The sequence below is a fragment of the Zingiber officinale genome, chromosome 4A (assembly GCF_018446385.1).
Source record: "Zingiber officinale cultivar Zhangliang chromosome 4A, Zo_v1.1, whole genome shotgun sequence".
Classification (NCBI taxonomy): domain Eukaryota; kingdom Viridiplantae; phylum Streptophyta; class Magnoliopsida; order Zingiberales; family Zingiberaceae; genus Zingiber; species Zingiber officinale.
In genome coordinates this window covers 148,545,028-148,560,725 of record NC_055992.1, presented here as the reverse complement: position 1 = coordinate 148,560,725, position 15,698 = coordinate 148,545,028, and the positions used below count along the sequence as shown (strand labels likewise).

Sequence of the window (15,698 nt, the reverse complement as noted above, 5' to 3'; positions counted from 1 at the left end):
TCCGAGAAATGGCTAGAAGCCATGAGATCCGAGATGGAATCCATGTACACCAACCAAGTATGGACTTTGGTTGATCCACCTGAAGGGGTAAAACCCATTGGGTGTAAGTGGGTCTTTAAGAGAAAGACTAACATGGATGGACTTATCTATAAGGGTCGCTTGGTAGCTAAAGGTTTCAAGCAGATTCATGGTATTGACTATGATGAAACCTTTTCTCCAGTAGCGATGTTTAAGTCCATTCGGATCATGCTTGCTATTGCAGCCTACCATGACTATGAGATATGGCAGATGGATGTCAAAACCGCGTTTCTGAATGGAAACCTACTCGAGGATGTGTACATGACACAACCTGAGGGTTTTGTAGATCCACAGCATACTAGTAGAGTATGCAAGCTGCATAGGTCCATTTATGGACTAAAGCAAGCTTCTCGGAGCTGGAATCTTCGATTCGATGATGCGATCAAACAGTTTGGTTTCATCAAGAACGAAGATGAGCCTTGTGTCTACAAGAAGGTTGTAGGGGACATAGTTGTCTTCCTCATATTGTATGTGGATGACATACTACTCATTGGGAAGGACATTCCTATGCTTCAGTCTGTCAAGACCTGGCTAGGGAGTTGCTTCTCAATGAAGGACTTAGGTGAGGCATCCCGCATTCTAGGGATTCAGATCTATAGAGATAGATCTAAGAGATTGCTTGGCCTTAGTCAGAGTACATACATTGACAAGGTACTCCTTCGGTTTGCCATGCAGAACTCCAAGAAGGGATTTCTGCCGATGTCACATGGCGTGAGTCTTTCGAAGACTCAAGGTCCCTCTTCTAGAGAGGAGAGAGACCGCATGGATCAGATCCCTTATGCCTCAGCCATAGGATCGATCATGTACGTCATGCTATGTACTCGACCTGATGTCTCGTATGCTTTGAGCATGACGAGCAGATACCAGTCAGATCCAGGTGAAAGTCACTGGATAGCGGTCAAGAATATTCTTAAGTACTTAAGAAGGACTAAAGAATATTTCTTGATATATGGAGGCAATGATGAGCTAACTGTAAAGGGTTACAGTGATGCTAGCTTCCAACGACCAGGATGACTATAGATCGCAATCGGGGTTCGTATTTTGCATTAATGGTGGCGCTGTCAGCTGGAAGAGTGAGCTGATTCTTGAATGAGGCCGAGTACATTGTTGCATCGGAGGCAGCAAAGGAGGCGATTTGGATCCGCAAGTTCATCAATGAACTTGGGGTGGTTCCCAATATCTTGACCCCATTGAGCTCTATTGTGACAACAATGGAGCTATAGCACGAAGGAACCTCGCTCACACCAATGACCAAGCATATACTACGGCGTTTCCATCTCATTCGAGAGATTATCGATAGAGGAGATGTGAAGATTTGCAGAGTACCTACAGAGGCTAACATCGCAGATCCCTTGACCAAGGCTTTGGCACAGAGGAAGCATGATGGTCACACTAGGTCTTTAGGCCTTAGAGCCTATACTGATTGGCACTAGTGCTAGTGGGAGATTGTTAGTTAGAGCCCTAGAGCCAATCATTTGATGATTGTATGGACTCATGTATATCATATTCTTAATAAAGGCATTTGTTTGGTTATTATACTTATTTGTATTAGTGCCAAATAGACTAAGTATAATAGCGTCCTTGAGTAGAAGGTTCATACCTATATCAATCGATTAGTTAAATCGATAGTGAGATGATATAGGGAACACTACTCTAAATCATTCCTAGTCGAGTATTAACATTCAGGGACAATGTTAATGTAATAAGACTAGCATGTAGGTCAGCTCGATGACTTGATCTCACAAGTCATGGATATAGAGATATCATGCTGACACATGGGTATACATTGGAGAATGTATACTGAATGACCCGCCATGAGAAAGTATCATGGATCGTTATATGAGTGTCATATACTTTCTCATGTGGCTATTAGTATGACTATTAGTCCTTAGACCTGAAGTCACCATGGATCCCTACATAAGGAGTTATGTACTTTAGTTTCGTCAAACGTCACCCGTAACTGGGTGGACTATAAAGGCGATTACTGGGTATGTAACGAATTATGCAGAGGGATGTGAGTGATGTAGATGGGATCTATCCCTCCCATATGACGGGAGCGACATCGCTATTCTTGATAGAGTGAGACCACGAAGTGCATGGCCATGCCCAAATGAGTCAACATTAGATGTTGAGCTCATTTGATCGAGTGAGTCTACTTGGAGTTCAAGATTTAGATTGATTAGAGGATGACACGGTCTATGCCTTACATTAATCAATCTAGATGTCTAGGATAGAAGGACACTTGTCACATATTGTGAGGAGTCATAATTAGTAGTCACAAGGTGATGTTGGATCTCAACATTCTTGTAACTTGGGTAGCAATGATGTATTGCTAGATGCCGCTCATTGCTTATGTTTCTAAAGGAGTTTAGAAATATTGCCAACGTTACAAGAACCTATTGGGTCACACACAAAGAACAAGTGGATGGAGATTAGGTTCATATGATGAACCAATTGGATTAGGTTCATGTGATGAACCAATTGGATTAGGTTCATGTGATGAACCAAATTGGATTAAGAGTAATCCAAATTGGGCTAATTGAGTTAGACTCAAGTTGATTCATGTGTTCAATGAGTCTAATTTGGATTATGACTCATTGAATCAATTTAATTAAATGAATTAGATTCATTATATTAAGTTGGCTTGAATCAAATGGTTAGATTAGATCAACCATGAGAGAGATTTGGTCAAGTTTGACTTGATTTGAGAAGGAAGATCAAAGGTCAATTTTGAATTGACCTTTTGCCACCTCATTTGTGAGTTGGCATAAGGTGGACCATTGATGATGCTCCACATCATCATGGTTGCACATGTGTGTGACACCTCATGGAGGTTACAAATCCCTCTTTAATGGCCACATTAAATGGGAAGGGGTTACACACACATGAAGGAGAGTGAATGCAATTCATTCTCATTCATTCCATCTTCTTCCTCCTTAGCTCTCTCTTGCTTTCTCCTCTCTTTTGGTCGTGGGTTCCATGAAGGGAGAGAAGGTGGTTGAGTTGTATTCCAAGAGAAGAAAGAAAGGGTGAAGGTCACAAAAGAGGAGACTACTTCTTGAGTGTAAGAGTTTCCTTTCTTCTTTCTTTTTCCCTCCATTTAAATCCTATCCGAGAGCTCTAGAAAGTGCTAGCACACTTGGGGCTCTCTTCTCCATCCTTTGAGTGTGAGAGACACTCCTTGTTCGTGTGGATATCACTAGAGAAGTATCTACCTTGATACTTTGGAGATCCGAAAAGTACCTTGGACGAGCGGGATTTTGCAAGGGCACGCATCGAAGGTAAAATGGTTTTTCCTTTGTAGATCTACTGTAGATCGTAGTATAAAACTCGTATTTGTGTTTTCGAAATTTTTCCTTGTACGGATCTACGGCTTTGGGTGATTCGGGGTTTCCGCGACGCGAAAAGCGGTTTTCGCGGCCCGAAAAACCCAACAAAGAAAAAAACCTTGGGATGGCGTGCCTTTTTACCTTCCATCGTTCCCTTTTTGCCTTCTATCATTGCCATAAATATCTCTTTTTTCCAATACTGTCATGCTTCTATTTGCCTTACGTTTCCCAGGCAATGCCAATGTGCAATATTCTATGACGATTCACCTACTCCTTGCTCCAATGATCCTGAGGGATGACTCTTCTCCCAATATGATCATAGGGTTTGTGTCTCATGATCGTTCTTTAAAATGTCCCATGGCTTCTAAACCCGCACATATCCTTTGTTTTTGTTGTACTTGTTGATGCGACGGGACTGACAAGATGGGAAAAAATTGCCTATTAGAAAAAAGATAAGTCCTTCTCGTTCTTTTGATTTTATTAGTAGCACAATAAAAATAATAATTAAAAAAAAAACTTAAAAAGAGTAGGTAAAAAGCTAAAGTTTTAATTGGTTATAATCTAGGTGGTTGTTAATCCAATGCGTTGAAAAAGTACTAGAAGATCTCTTTCGTTGAAGGTGGAGAAGCCTTTTACACACGTTGATAGCTCAAGAATGACTAGGAAAGTTAATACAGAAGTTGTTGATTATTTCTTAGGTCTAGGGGTCTTTTTATAGCCCTTGTAAAACTTTATCCGCAGCTTGAAGGCGCCTTCAATGAGGTCCAAGGAGCCTTCCATCGGATAAATTTTATCTGCTACAAATAAAACTCTATCCACGGCTAACGGCTATCAGAAGACGCCTTCAAAGGCGCCTTCCAATGCCTTCGTACTGTTCATCGAAGGCGCCTTTCAACGCATTCCATACGGCAGATCGACTCCTTTGCTGATCTCGTCACGTGGGTGATGCTCCGGCTAATCAAAGTTGAGCTCACCCGAACCCAACTCTAACATTCTCTTCGAGCAACCTTCCTCCCTGGCTTCTCTTTCCTCGGACCGCTACACGCATCCTTCTCGTCCTCTGGTATACTCTTCCGCAACATCTCGTCCTTCGGATGCACTAAACCCGTCGACTCCCTTCTCGTGATATCCTTCTCGCTAGCTGTGTCTTCCGCTCGACTTCTTGTGTTGCTAAGCTCCTGCACACTTAAACACAAAAATCAAACACAACAGGACCTAACTGAACCTAGTTGACCACATCAAAATTACCCCAAGGTACTAATAGTACATCTTCCTTGTCTTCCTTCGGCAAATCTGTATGTCCCTTGGCAGCCAACTAGAGGGGGTGAATAGCCTGCACAATAAAAATATAAACCTTTCTCAAACTTTACAGCTTTATTAGGGCGGATAGGAGGCGGCAATGGTCTCCTTTCTGCTCAACCAATTGGAGCAAGGGTCTTTACTTTTTTTCTTTCAGGCAGCCTGAGCTTCCTCCACATTAATGTATTTGGTCACTTTCCCCAACAGATAGTCGAAGTCATTCGTAGGTTTCCAGATGAGGGCTTAAAAGAATTCTCCTTCCAACGACCTTAAGAAAAGGTGTTTATTAATATCTCAGAGGTGACAGACAGGATGTCGAGTGCCACCTGATTGAAATGCTTGATGTATGCCCGCAAAAACTCTGTGGCCCTTTGTTTTAGGGAAAATAGACTGTGGTTAGTCTTCTGGCATCTCTTGATGCTAGCAAAATAGTGCAGAAAGGTTTTTCTGAATACTTTCAAGATGGTGATAGACCAGACCGATAGTCTATTGAACCATCTCTGTGTTATGCCTGAAAGAGTGGTTAGGAACACTTGGAACTTTATTGCATCGTTATACTGGTGGAGAAGGGTCGCGTTTTGGAATTTACGGAGGTGATCCTCTGGGTCATTATTACCCTCGTATTCTATGATAGATAGGGGCTTATAACCCCTAGGCAACTTCTCGTCCAATACCTCCTGGGAGAAAGGTACGTTGGGTTGCTTAGGCATCTCTCGACTGGCCAGAGCCTTTCCCCTCTTCGGATCTTTCGAGGACGAGTTCTCGGCCGAGGAAGTTTGACACCGCTCCCTCTTGGTGCAATCCTCTCCAGGTGTTGAATAAAGTGCTCAAGGGAAGTCACATGACTGCTTTCTCTTAGACCTTCCATCTAAGGTGAAGGGTCTATCCTTTGAGGCCTCAAGTGCGCAGCATGGATAAGAATCCGCAGTTTGTTTTTCTGAAGCCGCTTGCACCTTGGCCTCTTTGAACGGTTCATATTCTTCAAGCATCATAGTAGCATCGATTCTACCAGTATCCTCTATCTTTATGTCCTAGAACAGGTGAAGAGAATTCCATAAACAATGCCAAATTTAATCCCGTCCAGAAGCTAAGTCAGATGGGGAATGGTGATAGCGATGGAAATAATGTTAACGAAGAGAGGAATTTGAGGCTTGGGGGAGAGGATCGCCTATGGTACCCACAACCCTGCAAACACCACAAACCAAGCACCCGGGAGCATTAGAGCTAAAAATCAGGGAAGAGGCCTCTAACGTAGGACCTCCGACCCTCAAGTGGGAAGAGGCCGAGCGATAAAGAGTATGCGAAAGTAGAACTGTAGTATAAGCACATGTGTGAGCATACTTGGCCAACAAAGAGAACTTCCCTTTTTATACTACCCTTTATAACTTCCACAATCACAAGGCATCAGAAAATGTCGAATGTCAGGGGTGTCAGGTAAAGAGAATGTACGACGGACTTCCATTGGGTAAAGGAAGATTTTGCAATTTGTATGTGGCAGATCATTAGAATATTCTCAACAAATAACTGTTATTTTCTAACAAATTATTGTGATTCCCTGGCAGCGTTGTCTCCTAGGAGTCCGACCTGATAAGAAGTCGACCAGGATTAAGGATAGGACAGTGACCAAGAGAAGTGAGGGGATTGAGCCCTGAGGGTTCAACCGGCTAAGAAATCGATTGGGAGCAAGGTTGGGACGGTGCCCAAGAGAAGTGAGGGTACTGAACCCTGAGGATCCGACCGGCTAAGAAACCAACTGAGAGTAAGGCTGAGACAGTGCCCAAGGAAAGTAAGAAAACTGAGCCCTGAGGGTCCAACCGACTAAGAAGCCGACCAAGAGTAAGGCTGGGACGGTGCTTAGGAGAAGTGACGAGCTGGCCCCTGTAAGTCTGACCAGCTACAAACTGACCTAGATTAGATTGGGAGTCCGACCAACATAAAGTTGACCGAGATTAGATTAGGAGTCCGATCGACATAAAACAGGTCGGGTATAGAGGAGTACATTGTCTGGACTTGTAGTCTTTGTTAGACAATACAATCTGTTGCCGGAGATTTTAGGGGACTTAGTTGAATTTAAAACTTATACAGAATTTAAATTCAACTTATTGTCGAAATGACCTGAGCAGATAATCTCAGGCTGCCAGCAAGGGCTGGTTTTCGTAACGCAGCAAAGCGAACGACATGGCAGGTCTGCAGAGCGGTAAAGCAGGTCGGCAGAGCGACAGACCAGAGCGAAAGACTAAGTCTGCAGAGCAGTAGACCAGAGCGGCAGAGCAGGTATGCAGAGCAGTAGACCAGCACTGCAGTACGGTAGACCAGAGTGACAGAGCAGGTCTGCAGAGCGGCAGACCAGAGGGGAAGACTAAGTCTGCAGAGCAGCAGACCAGAGTGGCAGAGTAGGTCTGCAGAGCAGCAGGGCAGAGCAGCAGACCAGCGCTGCAGTGCAGTAGACCAGAGTGGTAGAGCAGGTCTGCAGAGCGGCAGACCGGAGTAGCAGAACAAATCTGCAGAGCGGTAGACCAGAGCAGCAAACAGATATGCAGAGCGACAGACTAGAGCAGTAGGTCTACAGAAAGGAAGACCAAGTCTGCATAGCAGAATGACCAGGTTTGTTTTAGCAGGTCTGCAGAAAGGAAGACCAGGTCTACAGAGCAGAATGACCAGGTCTGCAAAGGGACAGACCAGACAGTAAGGTCGGGCGAAAATTCAGACCGACCAAGCTGACCGAGGCCTGCGAGTAGCAGTTTCCTTGAAACAGATTCGCCCACCTTCGGCTGTGCTTCGAGGTTGACTCGGGTCATCTATTTCCCATGATACAACGATCGATCGTGAACTCCACCAAACATTGGTGGTCACGGCGAACTGAGTGGCACCCGAATGCTACCATGGGCACTCTGTCGAGCAAGAGTTGCACGACAGAGGAGGAGAATGAGGAGGAGAGTTTCTGCCTTCTTCGCTGTGTTATCTGCATAATCTTTTGCCTGTGGTCGCAGCCTCCTTATATAGGGCCTTCTTCGAAGTTGTGTTTTTTTATTTTTTCGATCTTGTGATTCGATTGTTCTTTTTGGTTAAACCTAATGTTATTTTAGGAAATTAAATATTGAATTTCGTTAAAAGGCTTTGTCGAGGCAGTGGTGGATGCTCCCATACCCAAGAAGGTCATGTGCCTCGCCATGTTTGACCTGTGAGCTAATTTCTGAAATAAATATTTAATTGAATTTGTAACATAGATAGATTTGGATCAATAGTGTTATGTTCCGCTTGCGATCCAAGTCTAAACCGTTAAGAACAGATAAGTTAAATTTAGAATCAATAATGTTAAGTTTCGTTTGCGATTCCGAATTTAATTTCTAAATAACACAATAGGTTGTTAGGAAAGGTTCGACACTTGTACAAAATTTTATACAGTGGAACCGGTACGATCTTCCTAGGACTAACCAGCATGTTTTACCGTGGGTATGGTTAACAGATATCAAAGTAATCCTGGACAATGACACTGGAATGCAGTAAAGCATATATTGAAGTACCTGAGAAGGACTAGAGATTATATGCTGGTTTACCAAACAGATGATTTTCTCCCTGTGGGTTACACGGATTCTGACTTCCAATCAGATAGGGACAATAGTAAGTCTACATTAGGCTATGTGTTTACTTTAGGAGGTGGAGCCATAGCATGGAGGAGTGTTAAGCAGAAATACGTTTCAGACTCAACCATGGAAACTCAATATGTGGCAGCCTCTGAGGCAACCAAAGAAGCTGTATGGCTTAGGAACTTCCTAATGGACTTAGATGTGATTCCTGGTTTGCCCAAAATCATCACAATTTATTGTGATAATAGCGGTGCAGTAGCAAACTCAAAGGAACCACGAGCCCATAAGGCGAGTAAACATATAGAGCGTAAGTACCACCTGATACGAGACATCGTAAAGCGAGGAGAACTTGTTGTCACCAAGATTTCATCAGTAGATAACCTGACAGATCCTTTCACTAAGGCCCTTCCGGCGAAAGCTTTTGATTGACATGTTGAAGGAATGAGAATCAGATGTATGGCAGTGTTTATGGTAGCATAGTCTTTTACTATAAGTGAGAGATTGTTAGAGTGTATACTAAAAGCCTAGCTTTTGGTAAACATTTACTTTGAAATAAAGAATCACATTGGTCAAATGTCTACATTGATATGCTAAGTGTAGTTGTTCAATTAATTTATATTGTAGATAACATGGTGTGTGGTGTCACACACAAAAGATCATGTTATCAGTTCCTTATAAATTATAAATAGTAGCTCACGACTAAGATAGAAATGAACAAACCATTGGAATAGTCGTAGTGTAATTTGGTATTAGTTTATCTTGACTATAAAATAATACTAGTGCACTCTGAGTGTATTGAGCAGGATCATTTAAGGTAGTTTCTTTTTATACTGACTGCATAAAGAACAAGACCTTTGTTATTATGGAAGTATGTGCTCTTAATCCTGATATAATAACAAGAGCATATATTTAGTATTTATTTCTTTAATTTATTAGTGGGTTAAATTTAGTTCGATAAATCAATAGGTCCGATAAGTTGAGAAATAATATTATTTATAGTGTGTTGTTGATTATAGAAAGCAACTGTGTCCTACAATCTAGGTTGATTATGTCCCCAAGAGGAGCTCATAAGGATTGTCATGTAAACCCTGCAGGTGGACTTAGTCCGACATGACAATAAGGTTGAGTGGTACTACTCTTGGAGTTAGATATTAGTTAAGTGAGTTATCAGTAACTCATTTAATTAGTGGACATAAGTAATATGTGATTGGTGCAGTAGTTTAATAATAACTCTTTAGTAGTATGAGTTATTATTGATGAACTCGAGTTGGATGTTCGGGGCGAACACGGGAAGCTCAAGTTCATTGGGAGACCAAAATAAATTCCTCCTCTCGGTCTCTGTCGTAGCCTCTTATTTATAAAGTCTTATACCCACCTAAACCCAACTTCCTACCCACCTTAAGGTGGCCGGCCAAGCCTAGCTTGGAGCCCAAGCTAGGGTCAGCCAAACCAAGGAGAGATGGGTTCAAGTGGTGGTCGACCCTAGCTTGGAGCCCAAGTAGGTGGCCGACCACAATAAAAATAAAAGGGATTTTAATTTTTAAATCTTTCCTAATGTAGAAGTCATGATTTAAAAGAGAGTTTTAAAATTAAAAATTTTCTTTTATAGTTTCTACAAAGGAATAAGAGAAAAGTTTGATATCTTTCCTTATTTGTAGTTAAAAGGAAGATTTTAATTTTGGAGAAAACTTTCCTTTTTGTAATCATCCACATGTTTTAATAGAGAGATTTTAATTTATAAAAGTTTCCTTTTATAACCAACCATGAAGGGAATTTTTAAAAGAGAAATTTTTATTTTAAAAATTTTCGAAAATAAATTAGGAAATTTTAATTTTGTGTTTAAAACTTTCCTTATTTAGAGGACTTGTAGGGGCCGACCACAAGATGGATTAAGAGGGAATTTTAATTAAATTTTCCTTATTAGCCATATGCAAGGAAAATAAGAAAGTTTTAATTATGTTTAGAACTTTCCTTATTTGTCAAGACCAAGGAATACAAAAGAAAGAGTAGAGATGTCTCACCTCACAACACATCTATTATTTCTCTCCTCTCCTTTCCTTGGTGGTGGCCGGCCCTCTCCTCTCTTCTTTCTCTCTTCTCCTTTTGTTGAGGCCGGCGGCACTTGGAGGTCTTATTTCATCTTGGTGGTCGGTTGCTTGTGGAGAAGAAGAAGAGAAAGAAAGCTTCCTTTGAAGAAGAGTTGGTGGTCGAAACTTGCAAGGAGAAGAAGGAGGCTTGGATGGATTCTCGTCTTGGTAGATCGTCGCCCACACGACGTCCGAGATAAGAAGAGGAATACGATAGAAGATCGTGAGGTCTATAAGCTACAAAAGGTATAACTAGTTATTAGTTTCCGCATCATAACTAGTTTATTCTTTTGTTTAGATCTTAAAATACCAAACACAAGAGGCTAATGATTCTAGGTTTTGGATTTATGATTTGATTTTGTGTTTCTTTTGTTTTTCGATCTTGTGATTCGATTGTTCTTAATGGTTAAACCTAGGGTTATTGTAAGGAGATTAAATATTGAATTTCGTTGAAAGGCTTTGTCTAGGAAGTGGTGGATGATCTCATACCCCAAGAAGGCCTAGTGTCTTGCCATGTTTAACCTAGAAGCTGATCTCTAAAATAAATATTTAATCAAATTTGTAATATAGGTGGATTTGGATTAATATTGTTAAGCATCGTTTGCGATCCAAGTCTAAACCTCTAAAAACATATCAGTTGAATTTGGAATCAATAATGTTAAGTTCTGTTTGCGATTCCAAATTTAATTTCTAAAGAACACAATAGGTTGTTAGGAAAGGTTCAGGACTTGTACAAAATTTTTGTACAGGGGAACCGGTACGATATTCCGAGTAGCAACCAACAGTTCTCCCTTTGCTAATCGTAATATAGCCCTAGCCTACTAATCTTGACCGTCTAATTAGGAAGGCCAAAAGGCAGTTATTATGCACAACCGTTGGATCACACCCCCAAATCAGTAGAATCTTAACAGTCTCCTCTAGTTGATATTCTTGACATGACATCGCCATATAGCAACCTCAAAGGGTAAGCATTGATGATCGACAAGATGGGCTAATCATGATCGAGATATGCCATCACGTATATCATTGACTTTTATGGCGCTTGACTTGTCAATTTTCAAGGCAAGCTCTTGTACAATGGTAAGGTTTTTAGACATGTCATCCCTAGAAAGCAACTCAGTTGGTAGATCAAATCACACTGCGGTCTAGTCAATCGGACTTAGACCTCCTTTGACTACACTCGGGGAATGCTTGTGATATGGATAGTATCAAAGACTTCTACGTGTACCAAGAATGTCAATGGTTATGTTGAGATGGTGGTCAAAGTCCAGATCATGGGTCAACCCAATTGCTTTTAGTCAGGCTATCCGAGATAAAAGGGATGATCATTCAGTTCAGATAAACCAAGACACTTCCCTCATCTCTGCTCGGCCTACTCAGCAAGATGACACAAGCATCTTGAATCAATTAAGAATTATAATATCTAAGTTAAAAATGATAATAAAGTGAGATCAAATAAGTTTTGCAAATTTCATCTCCATTTATGATCACAGACCTCACGTCTGTTTGTAGGACTCGATTTAAAAGGTCAACATGAAAAGAGTTGACTCCATGACTAGTTAGTGAAAAAAACTCACCTACTGACCCATTATGAGAGTAAGTGAAAAAAACTCACCTACTAGCCCATTATGAGTTGATTCTAATTCATCTTTTTTGATATATAGTAAATTTGAAACCATTAGTGACTCCTCGCTCAGCAATTAATATTCTAGATTTTTCATTCTACTTTAAGAAAATGCCCTACAATACATAGTAGTTAGGATTCAAATCATGAATACTTGGATAAATTATTAAATATCTTACCGTGACACCATGCAATGGCCGTTATTTTCACAAATACTCTCTAAAGCATACAATATTTTCACAAATAAACAAACAAAAAGGTCGAATCATAGTAAAGCTCCAACATACTCAGCTATTACATAGACAATTCATCAAGCCAAATTTTTATGATAGACAAACAAACTAACAAAATTTATATATTTAATTTATAGCTAAATATATGGTTTGCCATGACAAAATATCAAGAGGATCAAGTTAGACATGCAAATTTGGTTCCTCTGGACTAGTTTCTATTACAATTCTGCTGCACCTGCAAATCTAAACTTATTATCATCGTTACATCTTGGGAACTCTTAGACAAATTTTTTCCACTGTCTTATACCTTATAAGCCTCCTTAATTTCCCTTATTATGCGGCTTGCGACCTCAGGAGTGAACATTCTAGGCAGGTTTGCCTCGAGATCAATTTCAATGACCTTGCTCTTGATCAAACTATCTCTTTTAACCAAAATGTCTTGATCCACTTCACTCGATAGCCTAGTTTTAACACATAAGCTTAACCATATTTGAACAATCTCCTTGCAAATCAAATTGAGTTTGCCACGGATTATCTCTTCCAGCAAGGTCTGTTCGTTCCCGTCACCGCAATTGATGTTAACTGCAATTGCTGTGGGTGATAGGAGACTGCGGGCATAAATAGAGGATGACATGTAAGGTTGCACCTGTGGAAGTTTGGAAAGCACTTGTCTCTGTTTATCCAGATCGTTTTGATGGTAAAATTCGTCAAGGTAGTCAGGGTGGAGGACGACATCCTTGCGTGGTATCAAGTCCAGGAGGAGAACGAGGGAGGTTGGGCTTCCTTGTATGAAGTCCATAAGAAGGTGAGGAGCATCTGTGGAAGAATTAAGAAAGACCAACAAAGTGGCTATATTAAGAGCACCAGTAGGGATCTGGCAATGCAGCCATGATTCCAGTATGAAGTCCACCTGAACAAAATTCCAATAAAATGTGAACAAGACACTTTTTGTTTTTTTTGAGGTTTTGTAGCACTGATACTTGATTATCTGTGTGAATTATCATCATTTTTAAGCTCATAGAAACTCATGAATCTATCTATTATCTATATCGATACGAAGCAACGGAAAGAATGAAGACAGAAGTGAATTGGTACCGTGGAATCGCGGCCACCGTGTCGGATATCGATGGCGCCATGGGCCGACCCGGACGGATTTTGGAAGGACAGGACGTCGGAGGGCACGGTGGAGGGGAGGAGCTGCGGCCCGAGCCCAGTCTCCACAATGGAGAGGACTTCCACCATCAGCTCCCGCTGCGCCGGCAGTAGGTAGGGAAACTCCACCACTGGAGGCGGCGGGGAGCTCATCGATGCGCGGACCCGAATGGATCTGCACTTGCAGTTGCAGCCTGAGACCGCGACGGTAGAGCTCGGACGAGAACGGAGAGGAGAAAGGAGGCAACCGACGGCCGTCGAAGACATTATTTACTGATGTGTGGATAATTAATTTGCAAACTTGAATCGATTTCAAAACTCTCTTCGAATTGATTAATATTGAAGGTGATCGACTACACATAAAATTTTCATTGGCCACCAGAAAATTCAGAAAGTGCACGCGACCGCGACGGCAGAGCCCGGACGAGGAAGAACACCGAAGACATTATTTACTAATGTGTGGATAATTAAGTTGCAAACTTGAATCAATTTCAAAACTCTCTCCGAATTGATTAATATTGAAGGTGACGGCCGACTCTACAAAAAATTTTTCATTGGCACCAGAAAATTCAGAAAGTGCACGTTTCAGCCTGTGACTCCGACGGCAGGGCCCGGACGAGGAAGAAGAGGAGAAAGGATGCAACAGACGAAGACATTATTTACTGGCGTGTGGGCAATTAATATGCAAACTTTTGTTTTTTTTATATAATTTAAACATCTGACTTTAGAATTGATTAATGATGTGAAAAAGCGGCCCATTTAAGATGAATTAAAGTAAAGAAGAATAATTGATGTGGAGGTCAAAGTTAAATATAATAAAAAATTTAAATTTATTGAGTAGAGATAGTTTGTCGATCGGGCCACAATATCAATCAGATGTGGTCATCCGAATGGCCTGTTCGTGGAAAAGCTACGGGTGTGGTTAAGGGACAAGAGATAAGCAATGAAACACTCGGACCACCGTCCCAGTCGACCGAAGCATCACGACCAGTCGGATAAAAGATAGCCCTCCAACAACTCGACTGGCGAGTGAAGGGAAACAGTTCTGTTCAGTACGACCGAGTTGGGACATCCTTGTCGAATGGCTTCTGGTCGGCATCTAGTGGGACACTTTTGACCTGTCTTTCCTTATGACACTTTGAAAAGCGTGATACTACAATGATACTATAAAAGGAGGTTTCAATCCACAAGCGAAGATATGAGGTAGTTTGTTACTATTTTCCACTGAGCCGAGGACTGACTTGAATGTCGGAGGGCCAACGCGGAGAACCTCTTCCCGACCCGGCACTAACGCTCTTTGTCTTGTAGGACCGCGTGAAGTCTTCTCCGAGTCAACCATAGAGTCACGTCCCCAGCCAACCATCTTCTCTGCTTTCGACAGGATCATATTTGGTGTCATTTGTGGGAACTTCACTTGTAGCCGAAACATGAGGATCGAAGATGCTGGACGACTCACTAATGTAACACTAACTCAAGAAGATTTAGATATGCTGATAACCACCGAGCTGTAAAGATGATGCAGCAACAACAAGAAGCAGCAGTTGACTATTGAGCGTCGAATGACCCGATAGTATTAGCGACGGGTCAACAAGATAACCCAAGAGCATGAGCAGAAGACCCCGCCGGCCACAAATCGAACAATAAGCCGAATGGCTCCTTCCGGGAAGCACCGAACATGCCAATCCCATATCACCGAGCGCTATTCCTCACGCCCTCGGAAGAGCAATGCCGAGCGGAAAGGACACAAGGGTCCTCTTTAGAGGATGTGCCCTTCTGGGACGGGCAGAAAAACAAAGTACTCTGACTCGATGACTCTCCCAAGCGGATCAATAAACAGTTCTCTCAATAGATCCTGGACGACCAACTGCCACCTCACTACAGACCACTGACGATTGGGGAGTACACAGGGAAACCAATCTCGAGGACTATCTAATCAAGTTTGACAACATGGTCATGCTCCACCAGTATACTGATAGAGTCAAGTGCCAAGTATTCCTCACCACGCTCTTCGGATCAGCACTGAGGTGGTTCAAGCGGTTGTCAATCAGATCGATATGCAACTTTAAAGACTTCCGAACGGTGTTTCTCCAGCATTTTAGAAGCGGTCGCTACTATCAGAAGATGAACGTTAACCTATTCGCAGTCAAACAAGGGCCCAAGGAAGCATTGCGGGCCTATATTAAGAGGTTCAACTAAGTGGTCATGGAGATCCATTAGCCACTCCGAAAATCTTGGGAAGTTCTTTTTCCCAATGACTTATAGATGGTGATTTCTTTCACTTAGTCATCCGGAAGCCCCCGATGGACTTC

General features: G+C 41.9%; 1 protein-coding gene across 1 annotated transcript; it reads right to left on the bottom strand.

Annotated features, from left to right (window-relative positions):
* Window positions 1-12,402: 12,402 nt before the first annotated feature.
* On the bottom strand, window positions 12,403-13,699 carry LOC121973772 (red chlorophyll catabolite reductase-like). The gene is made up of 2 exons (XM_042525126.1): window positions 13,333-13,699; window positions 12,403-13,147 (listed from the first exon to the last, which is right to left on the bottom strand). Exons 1-2 carry the CDS (start codon window positions 13,654-13,656, stop codon window positions 12,539-12,541), a joined length of 933 nt encoding a protein of 310 aa, XP_042381060.1. The 5' UTR covers window positions 13,657-13,699; the 3' UTR covers window positions 12,403-12,538.
* Between the last annotated feature and the right edge of the window lie 1,999 nt (window positions 13,700-15,698).